At 52.4% G+C, this 16950-nt stretch overlaps 5 protein-coding genes across 5 annotated transcripts; 3 read left to right on the top strand and 2 right to left on the bottom strand.

Annotated features, from left to right (window-relative positions):
• Nucleotides 1–109: 109 nt before the first annotated feature.
• A1O5_06161 (uncharacterized protein) lies at nt 110–2275 on the bottom strand (the record flags this gene model as incomplete). The annotated part of the gene is made up of 1 exon (XM_007746756.1): nt 110–2275. The coding sequence occupies one exon, from the start codon at nt 2273–2275 to the stop codon at nt 110–112; it is 2166 nt and encodes a 721-aa protein (XP_007744946.1).
• Nucleotides 2276–2624: 349 nt separating this feature from the next.
• A1O5_06160 (uncharacterized protein) lies at nt 2625–6854 on the top strand (the record flags this gene model as incomplete). Its single annotated transcript, XM_007746755.1, has 1 exon — nt 2625–6854. The coding sequence occupies one exon, from the start codon at nt 2625–2627 to the stop codon at nt 6852–6854; it is 4230 nt and encodes a 1409-aa protein (XP_007744945.1).
• A 169-nt stretch (nt 6855–7023) lies between these two features.
• On the bottom strand, nt 7024–8526 carry A1O5_06159 (uncharacterized protein; the record flags this gene model as incomplete). The annotated part of the gene is made up of 1 exon (XM_007746754.1): nt 7024–8526. One exon carries the CDS (start codon nt 8524–8526, stop codon nt 7024–7026), a length of 1503 nt encoding a protein of 500 aa, XP_007744944.1.
• Nucleotides 8527–11489: 2963 nt separating this feature from the next.
• On the top strand, nt 11490–13128 carry A1O5_06158 (uncharacterized protein; the record flags this gene model as incomplete). The annotated part of the gene is made up of 2 exons (XM_007746753.1): nt 11490–12108; nt 12137–13128. 2 exons carry the CDS (start codon nt 11490–11492, stop codon nt 13126–13128), a joined length of 1611 nt encoding a protein of 536 aa, XP_007744943.1.
• Nucleotides 13129–14547: 1419 nt separating this feature from the next.
• Nucleotides 14548–16586, top strand: A1O5_06157 (uncharacterized protein; the record flags this gene model as incomplete). Its single annotated transcript, XM_007746752.1, has 4 exons — nt 14548–14670; nt 14735–15001; nt 15061–15875; nt 15929–16586. 4 exons carry the CDS (start codon nt 14548–14550, stop codon nt 16584–16586), a joined length of 1863 nt encoding a protein of 620 aa, XP_007744942.1.
• Nucleotides 16587–16950: the final 364 nt, after the last annotated feature.

The following is a 16950-nucleotide window of genomic DNA, read 5'->3' as shown; positions in this document are numbered from 1 at the left end:
CTTGTCCTTTTACTGGTATTTCTCTCGCCACGCGCCTTTTACACAATCGATCGTTGCAAGTAGCTATATTCCACGTACATTGACCTGGGAGGGACTAAAATGACATCAGTCATTGCGTTTCGCCACCATCGCCACCACCTTCGCCTGTAGCCCGATCAGTGTGGTCATGAGCCACGCCGTTGGTCCCATTCTTGATCTCTTCCGCCTTGTTAATAGGGGTCGACGCCGGCTCAGCCATATCCGTCATTTCCGCGTCTTCGGTTTTCGAGGCCGTGTTTTCTTCTTCTGGCATATCTAGTCCTGACTGTCGCGTCGGTTGCGAGATCTCGGGCGCTGCCGTATCGAACTTTGTCTCTCCTTCGTCTTGCGTTTCTGCTTGCGCATGGTCGTCGCCGTCTGTTTTCCGCTCCGCAGACCCGCTTCCGTCGCCTTCGGCCTTGTCTTTGTCCTTGTCGTCTTCCGCTTCCGCTTCGACCTCCCCGCCCTTTTCCCCGTGGTCTTCGAGTGTATCCGTCCTCAGCAGAGCCTTCAAGTCGCCACCATATTGCACCCTCTCGCACATGACGAACCGATTCTTGCTGGCCCGCAAGGCCCTCCACACCTTTCCGGCCTTCTTCTCCTCGATCTCTCTCTTTTCTTCCTCCGTCATCGCGAAGTCCATGTCTAGGTCATCCCTCTCGATTTCTCTGTAGTATTCCTCTAGACTTGGAACTCGATGGCGTTGGGAAGGATGCTTGAGAGCTTCGAGGGGTTCGATTTTTGAGAGGAACGCGAGATCGGTTGCTTCGGGTGGGTTGACTAGGGGTGCTCGCGCGGACTCGATAAGTTTTGTGAGTGTGTCACGCGATTCGATGTAGATTTGCGGCGTCACCCCGTCTCGCGATATCGACGGGCAGTTCTCAGCCTTCCACCGCACCCAGTTTTTGTCTCTCGACAAGATCGTGTCGACCATGCGGTAGTAGAATTTCCCTTCATTGCCGTTTCCGCCTTGTTGTAAGTAAGCTGCGATCTGAGAGCGAGTAGATTGTGCCCATTTAGTATCTTCTTCTGAGAGGATGTAGGAGTATAGCACAGATTTATTTGTGAGCCCTTCGAATTTCGCTTTCGCAATCGGAGAGAGGCTCAGCAGGAAGTCGACCATGATCAGAGCTTGTACCAGGATGTGTCGGCGGAAGGCAATGTCATGGATTTCAAGATCGAATAGGTCTCTGTTAGTTAGGTATTTCGGGTTGAATGTTGAAGTTGAGTTGGACGTCGTGTCAACATCGTTGCGTTTGCGCTTAAGTCCACGCTTCACATCAGTCGGGTTTGTAGACGGAGCAGAACTATTGGAGACTGATTTGAAGCAGGAGAGGGTCTGAGCGATGCCGTCTTTGAACGCAGCCATATTGGAGGAATCGAAGAGCTTCGTTGGGGAGGAAAAGAAGGATTGGAGAGACCAGAATTTGGGATATAGAGCGTCGAGGTCGGGAGGCTGCTCTTTGGGCTCGGATTTGGCAGTCTTAGGGATTGGCGTACCTCTTGCTGCCTTCTCGTGGTCTTGGGTCTGGCTACTTGAAGCAGGCGTGTGGGATCCGGAGGTCGCTGGAGGAGTTCCGGCGTCGAGTTCCATGGGCTTGATAGCATCTTCTGACTTGACGGGGGTCGGATCGAAGGTAGTAATATTCTCCACATGAAACTCTCCACGCAAGTTGACCGAGCTCTTGTCACCTAGAGGGAAGCTCTGGAAGAGGAAGATGAAGACGCGACCGCAAAAGACGGTGTCCTCAGCCCGTGACAGCCTCCTGAGCAACTCATTGCAGCATCTGAGAATGACCAAGTTCTTCTGTTTGAAATGTTTCGCTGTCATCCTTTCTCTTCGCGATTCAAGGTAATCAAAAACCTTTCTGCAGCCTTCAATAGTCTGACTGTCCAGCAGCTCCTCGACGAGCCAAAAGCCGAGACCTGGTTCGCATAATTCGTTGTCGGATAGGATGTTGATTACGTCAAGGAGGACCCAGACCTGGGCGAATGCTGGCTCCGAGATGTCAATTGATGCAACGATGTCGACAACGATGTCGCGACAGACTGTTTCGACTGCGGCATTGTGTATCTGAAGCGCCTCCGGAATGATATCGACGCGGATTGTTCTGATTTGGTCGACCAGCTCCGCGCAGTCGGTCTCGAGGACGGGGGAATCGATGTCACCATCCTCTCGCGCTCCGGTAAGATTCTGGATACATGACTCGATCAACGGTTTGTAGGTTGCGACGCAGGGAACGGTTGTGGTCGCCATGCCGTCGTGGAGCCAAGGGAGGAGGTATGAGGGTGGTGGCAAGAATGGATGCTGTTGTTCGCTTACATCGAGGAAACAATCCCCACGCAGACACTGACAAAAGCGGAGGAGGCAGGTCTATCCACTAGAAAGACATCACGATAGAAGTAAGAATGTAGATGTTGTTGTTTACTGGTGCGGGCCAAGGAAGATGCGACCTGAGGCTCTGCGGAGAAATTTAATGTTTTTGAAACGCAGTTACAGACCTGCAAACTCCGCAGAGGTCGCAGTTAAATTTGGCTTCGCAATCCTTTCCGTCCCCGTCATCCGTATGTTTTCACGGTAAATGGGACTTCAACTACGGCCGGCGATGGCTCCAGCCCTCGATGTGCAAGCCGATGTCAGCATCCAACGCGAAGTTAGTGTCAATCCGTGGGAAGAGCTGGCTAGAAAACACTGGTGGGACAAAAATATTACACCTGCAAAGGCCAAACCAGAAGTGATCAAGGCAGCAATTTGGGATCCTCTCGAACAAGACTCGTTTCCCTGCACCTCGCTCGCCATTCTTGAGAAGTACCAGATTCTCGAGAGATTTCTCTGGCCGACCTTCTCGGCAGACTCTTCCAACCACCATGTCTTGCTCATTGCAGTCTTCTTCAACGTGAAGCAACGGGCTCGTCTCCACGACTGGTCCTTGTTCAGCAATCGCCCAGCAGAGTTTTCGGGCTTATTTCGTCGAATACTCTCCTTGAACCTCGACTCTTCGCTCTCTGTATTTTCCCGCTTGTCTCTCCTCCATTTCGTGCTCGGCGCATTCCAGTCTCTGGAAAATGATCAGGTCCGCAAAGAGTGTGCACCGCTTGTGTCAATTGCAACATGGCAAAATATACATGATGACAGGACAAGAGAGAGGCTGTTGGAGGCAAATCCAGCAAGGAGAAAGGCATGGAGAGCCTCTGCGCGAAAATATGATGCGGCAGATGCAGAAACTCAAACTCGTTTGCGGTTTGATCGAGCATGGCTGTATACGATGTCGATTGATTTCATCGCAAGGCTCAACGCATCCAAGTTGACCCACTCTCAGGAAATGGTCTACTGTGAACGCTTTCTTGAATTCCTGATCGACCTGACAAGTCAATTACCCACCAGACGATACACGAATCCTCTGTTGAAAGACCTCAACATTATACCCATAATTCGAACATCAAAGCTGTATGAAAGAGAAGATGCTGTCCTTCTGCATGATTTGACCATCCTTCTCGAACATTTCCAGACTTTTGCAATTGATGAACTGGGAGGCACTGAAGGAAACCATGATGCTATGCGCAAAGCCCATTATCAGGCATTGGAGAGGCTGCAGCGAGTGGCCCTCCGGCATCTTGAAGACAAACTGAAAGTTCTTGCACTGTCAAACTTTGGATCGATCGACAAAAGAAGCGAGCTAGAGTCTCACTTTGCTGCGTTGACGGACTCTGAACTGCAGGAACTATGTACACAGCTTGGGCTCCGAACTAGCTATCCTCCGTCTGCCGGAATCGCTGCGACCCGTACAATTATGATGGAGACTCTCTTGACATCCTTCTCCAGGCCTCGAGATTTCCGTGAGGCTGTGAGCCATTTGGCAGTCCTACCCACAGCCGACTCGCTATATGACCCAGCCTTGCTGGGGATCGAGCATTATGACGGTTCTCGGCCGCTTGGAATTCCCAAATTGAACCTGCAATATCTCACCCTCAGCGACTTCATGTGGCGTTCATTCCAGCTCTACCAGGCCGAAGCTTACTATGGTATAAGGAAGGACATGGAAAGCATTGTGAAGCGGATGAAGCCGAAAGTTGCGCGAGACCGAAGCAGCATAGTATTTGAAGGGTTTTCGAAGATGGCTCTACCGATTGGAGAGCCTGCAGTCATTGAAGTCGGTCCTCCAAAAGTTGGTCACGTCAAGCCTAGTTTCGTACGGGCGGAAGTGATTTTGGATGTCAGCCGCCTTACGGACGGTATCAGAAGAGAATGGGACAATCTCAAGCCCCATGACGTTGTATTCCTACTGGCAGTGAAAGCCACCGACGATTCTCGACTTCTTACCAATGGTCATTCCGGAAATCAAAGTGAACAAAGAATGTTCACCAGTCTAAGAACCGCTGAAGTCGTCCAAGTCCTGGACGATAATGGGCGAGCTCTCAGAGATACACAAACAAACGGCTATACCTCAAGGCCTCGACGGAGACGTCTCTTACTTGACTTGGACGCAAGTTCCTACGGTGTCGACAAACTAAAGCCAGGCCGAGTTGCGTCGGACACCGCGTCCCTGAATATTATCGCTCGCCGCCAAGGACGGGAAAACAACTTCAAGCCTGTTCTGGAGACAATCCAAGCTCTGGTCTCTTCAGGGACTGTGCTTCCATCATGGCTGCAAGAAGTGTACCTGGGTTATGGTGACCCACTAACTGCTTCATTCCCATCTCTTTCAAATCAGATTGACTCCATAGACTACCTGGATACATTCCTTGATTGGCAGCACCTGTTGGACAGCTTCCTAGGGAAGACTGTCGAAACTGGAGCTGGTCAGTCCGCTCCCCTCGATCCACCTTACGTCCTTCAACGTGCCACGAACACTTCAGATGAGCCCCCAACAAACCCGAAGAAGAGACGTCGCGATCAGATGGAGCAAGACTCATCCACTGTCAAGGTTCTGACCTACAAACCCCGCAACACTGGACCATACGCGATGGACATCCCTAGGAAGAACTCGGTCCGCTTCACGCCGAAGCAAGTGGAAGCCATCATATCGGGAACGCAGCCTGGTCTTACTGTCGTGGTTGGCCCCCCCGGAACGGGTAAGACCGATGTCGCAACGCAAACCATCAACTTGCTCTACCACAACTTTCCGTCTCAACGCATCTTGCTTGTTGCTCATAGCAATCAAGCGCTCAATCAGCTTTTCCAAAAGATTATTGCACTTGATATTGACCCTCGCCACCTGTTACGGTTGGGTCATGGAGAAGAAGGGCTTGACACGGAGGAGTCGTACGGGAAATATGGTCGAGTTGAGTCTTTCCTGGAAAATCGCCAATCTTATCTGTTCGAAGTCAGCCGTCTTGCCGCTTCCATTGGCACTGAAGGTGCACACGGCGCTTCATGCGAGACGGCAGATTATTTCAATCAGGTCTTCATCAGACCCGCTTGGCAACGATTCTGGGATGCTGTCAATGCAGAAGATGCCACCCTCGAAGCTGTACTAAGTGCATTCCCATTTTACAAATACTTTAGCAATGCCCCCGTTGCAACGCTGTTTCCTCCCGACGCCACGATGGAAGAAGCGCGGGAGGTCGCATCTGGCTGTCAGTATCATATGGACAAAATCTTCTCGGAGCTAGAGTCAATTCGGCCTTTTGAAATCCTGCGCAATGGCCGCGACCAAGCGAATCACCTCTTGGTAAACGAGGCACGGATCATTGCCATGACATCAACGCACGCCGCCATGAGGAGATCCGAAATAGTTGAACTGGGCTTTCACTATGATACTTTAATCATGGAAGAAGCAGCACAAATCACCGAAATTGAAACCTTTATCCCATGCGTGATGCAAGAGCCGGACCCTAAGACGGGCGAACTGCCCTTGAAACGAATCATCCTCATAGGAGATCATCTGCAGAATTCCCCCATTATCCAAAACCTGGCTTTACGCCAATACGCCAACTTCGAACAGTCCCTTTTTCTTCGTCTCGTCCGCCTAGGCGTCCCGACCATCCATCTCGACCAACAAGGCCGCTGTCGCCCTTCAATCGCCAGCCTCTTTAAATGGCGCTACAACAGCCTGGGAAACTTGCCTCATCTCGTCTCGCAGCTGGAATTTTCACGCGCAAATGCTGGCTTCCGCTACGAATACCAATTCATCGATGTCCCCGACTACCAAGGGACTGGTGAGCGTGAACCCACGCCTCATTTCATCCAAAATCTCGGCGAGGCTGAGTACGCTGTAGCGTTGTACCAGTACATGCGCCTCCTGGGCTATCCGTCACGCAGCATCTCGATCCTCGCGACATATTCTGGCCAGAGGGCGTTGATCCGTGACGTGCTGGAGCACAGGTGTAAAAACAACTCGCTCTTCGGCATGCCGAGGACAGTGACGACGGTCGACAAGTACCAAGGTGAGCAGAATGACTACGTCATCGTCAGCATGACGAGGACCCGCTCAGTGGGATATCTCAGAGACATCAGGAGATTAACGGTCGCGCTGTCGCGTGCAAGGCTTGGATTGTACATCCTCGGCAGGAAGGAGCTGTTCGCAAGCTGCTTTGAGATGAAGCCTGCTATGGACATCTTACTACAGAGACCGACCAAGTTAGTTGTCACCACCGGGGAGATGTTCCCCTCTGCTCGCTTACTTGAGGACGAGGTGGAAAATACGTCAGAAATGGAAGGAGTGGAGCACCTCGGTCAATATGTTTATGAAATGACCCAGGCAAAGGTCAAGGCGTCGGGAGGACAGGGTAACGTCCAGATGGAGGCGGACAGTCAAGGTGGCTATGGAGCTGAGGAGGCGGAGGAACTTGGCGCTGATGTGGGTGAGGAGGATCCGTTGCATGAGGTCGTCTAAGTCCACTAGATGGTGATGAGAGTCCAAAAGATACCCAAACACTTGAAATTGATTCATGCGATTTTTCATATCGCCGCTGGGCCTAACATACTGTACCTGTACTTGGGAGGGACGGCAGCACCAGTTTTCAACGCCAATTCGCTAGGGTTAATGGTGCGTTCCCTTGACTCTATCCAGCAGCCACTTCTTTCTGCGTTACCTTCTTCCTCCCCTTCCCCTGCTGCCCATCGCGCTTGACCTTCTCCAAGAGATGGACCCGGCTGTTTTCTTGCTCCAGCTTCTTCTGTCTTTGTCCTACCTCGCTCCAGTTAGCCGTCGCCCATTCCAAGACCTCGTCAAATCTGCCGGCTTGGTATGCCATTCCGACCTCATCTATTCCTTCGAGCCTCTCGTGCCCCAGCGGATGCTCTTCACGCTTTCCTACAATCTCTCTCTTCATCCCTTTCATGACATACCCGATCTCAGTACCTTCTATCGGCAGGTTCTTCCTGATCTGAGCCCATAGCTTATCCACCTCGATCTGACGGACCATTTTCTTCTTCCTCTCTTCAAATCTGTTTGCAAAATCGGCACCAAAGAACTCCTTTGCGTCCCCGATGACGTCTTCTCGAGTCAGGAACGCAGATTTGCCCGGTGGGTCGTCGATGTGAGCAGGAAGGTAGGTTTCAAACCAGTACGCGAAAACCGGTCGTTTGGCAACGCGCTGACGGTCATTTGCCTTCAGAAGCGCACGGCCTGTAACGGGACCTTCTGTGGTTTCCGCCTCTTCTCCTTCCTCGACAGGTTTGGTCCGATCTCTCCAGCGACCCGGATCATGAAACCTACAACTTGACACATAGTCCATCATCTCGTCCAGACCCCCAAACATCCGCCAATACCTTTCTTTATCCAAACCCAAATAGTCCAAGACTGTATCCGGATCGCTGGTCATCAGGACCCGTGCTTGTTCCTTGTTATGCTTTTCGACTTCTGCTATCCGCAGACAGAGTCCTTTGGAGGCAGGGGTAAGGCCGAAGCGACGGACGATCATCCCAAGCATTTGCCAGAAGTCACCGTGCGCTCGCAAGAACATGTGCCAGTGGAAGTAGGCGGGCGTAGGCGCGATGTTGATGTCCAATTGGATATGCTTCGGGGTCGAACTATTAGGAGGCGTGGATACGGATGAGGACGTGGGAGGGTAAATGGTGGTGGAAGAGTTAGCAGTTCGATCCGGAGCGGTTTGGCTGGGATTGGCATTGTCTTTCACGGGGGTGTCCGGTCTCTCCTCTTGATCGGAATGATGCTCATCCGATTCTCCTTCCCCAAGTTCACCGTCGTGTGAACCTCTGCTCATGTCACCCTCCGATACAACTTGGTCTTCAAATTCCTGGGGCCATCTCAGCGCAAGACTACACGTCGAATTCCCGGCCATTTGCTTCCACTTTTCCGCCCCGAGCAGCTTCGCCAGAAAATCCCCGATTCGATGCTCAGAAGTCACTGTTCGATCCATCGGCTCTGCCACAATGATATCGATATCGCCGTGGGACGTCTTGGCAGGTGCTTCGAGAGCATGACCGACGAGCTTGAAGTGTGCCCTGAGGAGCTCCTGGGTGCGGGAGAGGACCGACTCGTAGACTTTGGGGGGCATACGTGGCGTGTACAGGCCATCGGCAGTGAAAACGGAGCCGCCCATCTTGACATATGTAGCAGATATGCACAGCAGAAAGCAGTAACGAAGAGGTAATATCTGTTTTCTAGACAACGTGGCGCGATGCTGCGCGTCTCAGAGGTTCTTGTAGACTCTCTTCACTGAAAAGTTGATATGAAAATCCATGGGGAAGTGAAGGAAGATCTTCTTAAAAGGTGGCTCACCAACTACAGTTGCTCGTTTGTATTCACAAGTGATGTTTGTGACTCACGTGGAACGCTGTGACAAGAGAGAAGATGCACTGCCTCCGCCAAAGGGGCAGCGGCAAGGCTGGGGCTAGCGCCTTCAGCCACAGTTGGAGGAGTGAGATCTTCTCAATTCGGAAGTGCACTGTCGGCCACATTCCTCGACACTCGCACCGCCGCCAGCGAAGCATTTTTGGGACTTGCTCCGGTTTCAGTGGGATATAGGACGCAGTCCTGCGTGTGGCGTTGACATTGTGGAATGAGACATCAGAGTGGATTGAAACTAGCTCAATCTATGCGGCCCTGGGAGGCTGCTTTTATAGCCGTAATGACTAGCGTCTCGGTACATTTCACACCCTCCCCCCCTTCTCCCCCCCCCGCTAGACTCGATCTAGTCCGTATGCGAGGATATCGAAGATAAGGATGATAGTGACGAAGAGGGAGATAAAGAGGAGGAGGGTGAGGCTGCCATCTTAACGGTGACAGACAGGAGTACATACCCTGCCGACGCCGTCCATTTCTGGCGATGATGGTCGTGACACTGAATGCCAGGAAATCACCTTACTAGCCGCCGACCCTGCCTATCAAGAGGCTCTACAATCTAAAGACGCCGAATATTGGCATATGGCCTATGAAAAGGAGATTTTGGATGGGAACTCTGGGTACATCTCTTCAGAATGCGACTGGACGGGGTGGTCGCACTGCTTCCAAATTTCCAATGGCTACTAGCAGAGCATTCCTTGAATTCTCTCCTGTATATCACGCCGAAATCCAGACACAGTGGACGGCCGTCCCTGTGGAAGGATACATGTGGACGGTGCGGGAGGCTGTCAGAGTGTTGCACAAAAGAAGACATAGATGATCAATATTGTCGAACGTGAATCGTGATCAGCCTGGGACCTTGCACCATTCTTCACTCTCCTTGCTCCAGCGGCCACCCCATACCTTTCCTACTCAAGCTCCTTAGCAGCGCAACTCTCTTGCTCATCACCCGTCCGTCTTTCTGTGGCGCACTCAGTATGAGCAACCACCCATTCGTCTCAAAACTATGTTGGATCCCGGTCTTCTTGCATAACAACATCAGCTCAAATCTGCTGCCCGCTCTCAATATCTTGAGATCCCAGAGGGAGTTGTCCATGTGAAGTGAGAGCTCCGAACTACCATTATTGTACATCTTCTTCCTTGTGCTTTCTGGAACCCTCGAGTCTATCGTGAGTATAGAGGGATCACCACGGTTGCTGCAGATCATGATCCCGGGATCCGGAAATTCGATATTCACATTGGCTCTGAAGCCCTCCACAGTCAGAATAGGTGTAAGTCCTGGTGAGGATGCATTACACTGCTGCAGATATCCAGGAGGCAAATCATTGTTCTTTCCCTTTCTCCATGGCGAGCTCTCCTCATCCTCTTTCGCGACTGTGAGTTTCGCATGCTGCAGTTCATACACCATATCCTGTAGTCGAAGTCTCGTACCGTCTTCGAGCTCAACGCCAAATGTCGGGTTGTGCGAGGACTGATTAGCATCAATAAACAGAGTCCGCTCGGACCAACGGTCGCCGCCGAAGGCCACCTCAACAAGGGAGGAAGGAGTCTCCGTTCAACATGACAATGTTTCATGCCTTCTAAATCCCGTTTCAACGACTGTGTTCGAAAAGGAAGAGGACTGAAATGCATGGCGGACGCATTACTTCCAGATCTTCGATAAGCCATTTCCTAGACTCTGGGGCCATTGCTCAGGAAGCCAACTAGATGAGGATAGTTGTATGAAGTCACGCCTTAATACCATTACACCTCGGAAGGATTCGTTGACCATCCACATTGATCACGGGGCTTGGATACCAACACCTTATATCTCATTCACAACCTCACCATCCAAAATCGAAGACCTCATAAATTTAAGAGCCCAGCGAAATATCGGGGCCCTCACACTGTCACCGTTGTCGATCCAAAAAAAAAAAAAAAACCGAGTTCGAAACGGTCTGCCCGTCCTATATGCCGCTGATGAGATGGAACATGCACAAAGGGCGTAATTCTAATGTTGAGGAAGATATATCCATTTGGTGTTTTTGATTGTGAATGCTCTCCATACGTGGATGTGTGTGTATAGAGAGGCCTGCGGCCGAGAACTAATCTCGACAGTCTTTACATCTCTTGGCATTTCTGTCAGTCACAAGCGCACGGTTCATCCTTCTCTTCGACAGAGCTCACGCAAAAACAACCGCGAACAACCAACATAACAACTCTCAGAACACACAAACCTGAGCACAGTACAGCCTTCTCAAGAACATCATCCTCTTTGTCTATCCAATGCTCCTGTTTCTCGCCTTCGTTCGCTACACCCTGGGGCGAGCCAACTAATCAGAGACCAGGCGCCAGCTGCGACAAGAGCTTGCTGAAACTGTCAGATTTTGGTTCATAGAGCATATGATTGATGGAAGATGGCAAACGCCGACAGCCAACCATTCTTCTTTTCGAGCTGGACTCTCATACCCCTTCGTTTCGACTTGTTTCATCTTGCCTACCCCTTGGGCTATGAACAGCATCGATTCGTGTATATATATGAGATCAGATTCAAGACAGAGTGATTGCTGAGCCCGCGTCCTCTCCAGACTTTTGTACGAGCCCTGCAACGTCTGACAGAAACCCTGCTCCCCCTGGCGCCTGTTTCTGATCCTACTGGCTCATCACGCCCGGCTCATCACCTTGGTTACTGGATCTTAACTATCGCATTCTACATAATGAACATCCTGCTTTGGACTCACCATGGCAAAGTATGCATATCAACCCCTAACCGGCAAGCCTGGTGCTAGGTCCATCAGACTGATCGAGCTTCAACCGGGTATCGACAACGACCCTATCAAGTGCACCATCATCCATGCATCTCTAGACGACAATCCAGAATACTGCGCCATATCCTACTGTTGGGGCGACGCCTCTGACCCGGTCTCCATAACTTGCAACCCAGAAGGCAACACTCTAGCTATCACTACGAACCTCAATGAAGCCTTGCGCAACTTCCGCTACCCGTACGGCTCGCAGCTCCTATGGGCGGATTCGATCTGCATCAACCAAGCAGACCTCGACGAGCGGCGAGATCAAGTGATGCTGATGGGCGACATCTACCGCTCAGCACGACGGGTGCAGATCTGGTTGGGCTTGCCACCCGAGAAGCCCAAACGCAAACCCGACGTCCGGCTCTTCGACTTTATCTCTCAGATCGCCTATGCAGACAGCGAGGTGCCCTTGGACGCGCCACCCGTCGTCCGAATGGTAATGTCGCTTCGCTCACTGAACAAAAAGCACTTCGAGGCTATGGAATGGGTGACCAGCCACGAATACTTCCGTCGCGCTTGGATCCTGCAGGAGGTTGCTCTATCCCAGTGTGCGCTCCTCTACTGTGGCTCTGACAGCCTGCCCTGGGATACATTTATGGGAGGCTTTTGGACTTCTCATGGACGCTAGTGTCGCACACTTGGTTGCGCCCTTGGGTACCGAGTTTCCGCTGGCGATTGAGTCGACGCGCGAAAGTGTTACCAGTGTGGAAGATGGTGGGAGGGAGGGGAAGGGGGAGGAGAAGGAGAAGCGGGAGTCAATGCTGAGTTTGCTGGTGCTTCATCGCTGGCGGCTGGCTACTGATCCTAGAGACAAAATCTACTCACTCCTCGGCCTGGCAAAAGACGCCGGGCCTGCTGGGCTGAATTTGCGCCCTGACTATAGCCTTAGTATCGCCGCCGCGTATGAAAACTTAGCCCGAACTTTATTGGATGCCCATGGGAATCTGGATGTCATCACCGTCGCGGGTATACCTGGGGAACAGCCTGGTGCCCCGGATGGCTTGCCGTCGTGGGTACCTGACTGGTCTAGCACCGAACGCCGTTCGCCATTCGCTCTTCGTGGACGGTTTCTTGGCCTCGAAAAGTCGGCCTTTCGCGCCGCCGGCGATTCTACCTGGACAAAGGCTTCTGCAGAGGCTACTGCAGGTGCTTCTACGGCTATAGGAGGACAACTCGGTGTTCAAGCACAAATCTTGGACACCATCGGTGAACTAGGCAGCACCATGCGCCCAGAGTTCGGCGTCACGGAATACTCACCTAGCTACACGAAGCTTCTGGATTCGCTATACTACGAGGACACAGTCTTTGGCGAGTGGGAGAAACTCTGCGGTGCGCGACTGACTGGCAAGACCTACGCTGCCACAGGCGAGCCACTCTTCGATGCGTACTGGCAGACGCTTATCGCTGGGTACCTCGAAGGTCCCCACGACGGCGACGAGAACCAGGACAAACTGAGTAGAAGAGGTGCGGCGTTCAACGCCAAAAAGCACCAGTTTCTTGCATTCGATCGGTACAAGCGCACAGGGCGCGTTATCTTTCTTACTCTTTTTAAAGTAGTACTTATATAGCCATAATTACTAGTATGTTCGGATGCCGAATTGCGGCCCCCGACTGGGCTGAGAATTGCCGTAGTCTGACAGCATTCCCCCCAAGTTTTGCTCCTGGCTGGCTGGATATGTGGTGCACTCTGCTTTTTCAGACAGAGGTGTGTCGTCCGTCTTGGCGCGCCGGGAGAGGCGGCGTGCTGGGCATCTGAGTGGACAGTTGCTGGTGGGTAGGGGCAGGATTGGGGGAAAGCTCAAACCTTAAAAAACTATATGTCAACGTCATCATCACATTGTCATCACATTGGATTCCCTGCGATTCACCAATATGCTCAATCATCGTTTGCTTGTCCAAGACTGCAGCCCAGTTGACAGCAGCAACGATGGCTCTATCAGTTCCTTTCTCCATTTTGGGGATCAGGAAGGGAATGTTCGGGTTTGTCGGCCCTACCATGTTCAGTTTCCCGCCTTTGGGCTACCTGCCCCCGGATTCTCCGCTCATTGCCGGCATCAGGCTCACTCGTACCCGCCCAGCTGCAGCTCGGGACAACTCAGCGACAACTCAGCTTAGCTTACTTTGCCCTCTCACCCGAAAACATCATCTGGGGCCCCGAAAAGCCGCAACGGGCGGGGAACTGGGACAGCCTTCGCCAGCGCGACTGGAAGCGACATTAGCAAGAGTAAGAGGACAATTTCAGCTTCTTGAGGATCTTCAGCCAAGCCTCTGTGATATCAGTTCTTGGCAGTTCGCCGCCCTAGTACCTAGCTACTCATAAAAGAATGTCAGTTCAGGGTTTCGCTGATTGGCAACAAGCTATCAACTCGCCGTACGAATTCCTTGGCCTGGGGCTGCGGAGAAGTTGAAAAGATACCGAAGTCAAGAATGCGGGGAAGATCGACAAAGGCTACTGACCAAACCTCATATCCTGATGACCCGGTTGACCTCTCTGCTTTGCCTGCTCCTTCTTTCCACCGGAAACCCGCTTAAGATCATATGCACAATCAAAAGACGGCGACACGGAGTACAGCCGGTAGCCTCATGAGAGGCGGGGTCGAGACCCGTTGCGTGGCCTTTCTCCTCTCCAAGGCTCTGCTCGTTGATCCCTGTTTCAACGGGCGGTAAGAGCTGAGCAATATGGTCATTCGTGAAGATCATTCGCTTGGTGTCACAGTCTCCTCCCAAGCTGATCCGCATGCCCTTTCTCCTCACCGGGGATCATTCCCCTTATGGGCGGGGTAGAGAGAGAGGAGGAGCTCAAGAAATTTGCTCTCGACGGACAAAGCTGACCGGGTGTCCGCTTATATATACGGTTGGGAACTTTCTGTGACAGCTGCACTCTGTGAATCGCGTTAGCAGCAACGCCAGTCACTGTATCCTGTGGTAGTCAAGTTACTTTACGCAGTCTCACAGTGTAACGCAAAAACCCTGGGCTTTCTCTCATCATGGGCTTGTTTACGGAGCTGCCCGAGGAGCTCCAAGAGGTGGACGTGATTGTGGCCGGAGGCAAGTCCTTCCCTTCCACCACGTTACCCTCACTGACGACTTTGCATAGGAGGCACGGCTGGGTGCGTGGTCGCTTCTCGGCTCGCCGAAGCAGATCCAAACTTGTCAATCCTTGTTATTGAGCAGGGCCTGAACAATTACAACGTGCCCCAAGTCGTCCAGCCCGCCCTCTTCCCACTGAACCTTGACCACAACAGCCAATACACACTCTTCTGGAAGGGGAATAGGGCACCACAGCTTGCGGACCGGGAGCCCGTTGTCCCCAGCGGCGGTACTCTTGGTGGCGGGTCATCGATAAACTGGATGGTATACACTCGGGCTCAGCGATCTGACCTTGAATCATGGAAGACGCCAGGATGGTCTTCTAAGGAGCTGTTGCCATTCCTGAAGAAGGTAAGGGTGGTCTCTGTCCTATCTCTTTCTAAGCCCGACCTATCTAACCATCTAACCAGTTTGAAACTTATCATGGCCGGGGTGAAAGGGAGGCGCATGGCTATAGTGGCCCCATTAACGTCTCTAGCGGCACATTCCGGGCCACTCGTGCCGAGAACGAATTTATCGAAGCCGCCGTCAAAATTGGCTACCCCGAACTGAAGGATTTGCAGAATCTCGACAATAACAACGCCACCGAGCGCTGGCTGCGCTACGTTGGCCCAGACGGACGACGTCAGGATGCTGCCCACAGGTTCCTTCATCCAAAGCTGCAGAGCGGGCATTATCCAAATCTACATGTCCTGACGGAGAACCAAGTTGTGAGGGTTCTCCTCGATGATAAAAAGCGAGCCGTCGGGGTCGAGTACAGGCCGAATCCCAAATTCCAAGCTGCTGCTCGTGGAAAAGCCCTCCTTACTGCTCGCGCCTCGAAGTTGGTGGTCGTCTCTGCCGGCGCGAATGCTACGCCACAAATTCTCGAGCGCTCCGGAATCGGTGACCCAAAGATTCTCAAGCGCGCCGGAGTCCCAGTTGTTGAGGACCTGCCTGGTGTGGGGAACGATTACCAGGATCACCACCTAACGCTATACACCTATCGAACAAGCCTCACGCCAAACGAGACCATCAACGCCTTTGCCGACGGCCGATTGAATGTCCAGGAAGAGATCAGGAAGAACAATAAGCAACTGGGCTGGAACTCGATGGATGCTTCGGGCAAGTTCCGTCCCACCGAGGCTGAGGTTGAAGCCCTCGGACCCGAGTTCAAGAGAGCCTGGGATCGAGACTTTAAGAATGCGCCTGACAGACCCCTGATGATCATTGCCATGTACTTGAGGTAAGACCAAGTATCCCGCTTCCACCATAGGTGTTATACTGACAGAGACCCAGCTTCTTTGGTGATCATTCTACCTTACCGGATAACTCCGAGTATGTTTCCATTGCGAACTGGACGGCATATCCCTATTCGCGCGGCCACATCCACATCACAGGACCGAAAATATCCGACCCGATTGACTTCGACGTCGGCTATTTGAAAGATGCCAACGAGATCGACGTCAAGAAGCATATCTGGGCGTACAAGACCCAGCGCGAGATCTTCCGTCGCATGAACATCTTCCGCGGCGAGCTAGCGGCAGACCACCCTCGTTTCCCTCCAGGCTCCAAGGCCGCCGTGGTCGAGAAGGCGGATGGCCCCGTCGCCGACAACGCGAAACGCATCGAGTACACACCCGAGGACGACAAGGCCATTGAAGAAAACGTCAGAAAGATCGTGACGACCACGTGGCACTCTTTGGGGACGTGCAAGATGGCGCCGAGAGAACAAAAGGGCGTTGTGGATGCTACCTTGGGTGTGTATGGTATTCAGGGTCTGAAGCTGGCGGATCTGAGCATCGTACCTGAGAACGTGGGTGCAAACACGAACAACACTGCTTTGCTAGTCGGCGAGAAAGCGGCCGACATCATCATTCGGGAATTGGGTCTCAGATCTCGTGGCCGCGAAGCTGAGGGATACTCGAGAGCGAACCTGAATATTGCTCGACTCTGAAGCAACCGATAAGATGAGGCGGATTTACTCATCAAGGAGGCTCGGGGGAACAAATTGAATATGGTCCGACGAGGATCGGGGGGGGGGGGGAAGTGTCTTCCTATCCTGTGACAGGGAATCTGAAACAAATTACCATTGAACTAAACTTGGCTGCATTTACCGACTTAAGCGTTTGACTCAATTTCTGGCATGCGCTCGCTCGCGATGGCCAGCACGTTTTGACCATGTGCACCACGCCCAAATTTAATGATCTTTGGCCGCGAGAGGGCTGGCTGAGTTGCAAAGCCTTTAACCATGGCCATACGGCGAGAGTCTTCGTCCAGACAGGGTGGGCGCCGCCTTGCACGGGTCTCATCCGGATTCA

The sequence above is a fragment of the Cladophialophora psammophila genome, assembly GCF_000585535.1.
Source record: "Cladophialophora psammophila CBS 110553 chromosome Unknown aczJe-supercont1.8, whole genome shotgun sequence".
Lineage (NCBI taxonomy): Eukaryota > Fungi > Ascomycota > Eurotiomycetes > Chaetothyriales > Herpotrichiellaceae > Cladophialophora > Cladophialophora psammophila.
The sequence above is the reverse complement of the archived record's forward strand: the minus strand, read 5'-3'. Positions and strand labels throughout refer to the sequence as shown.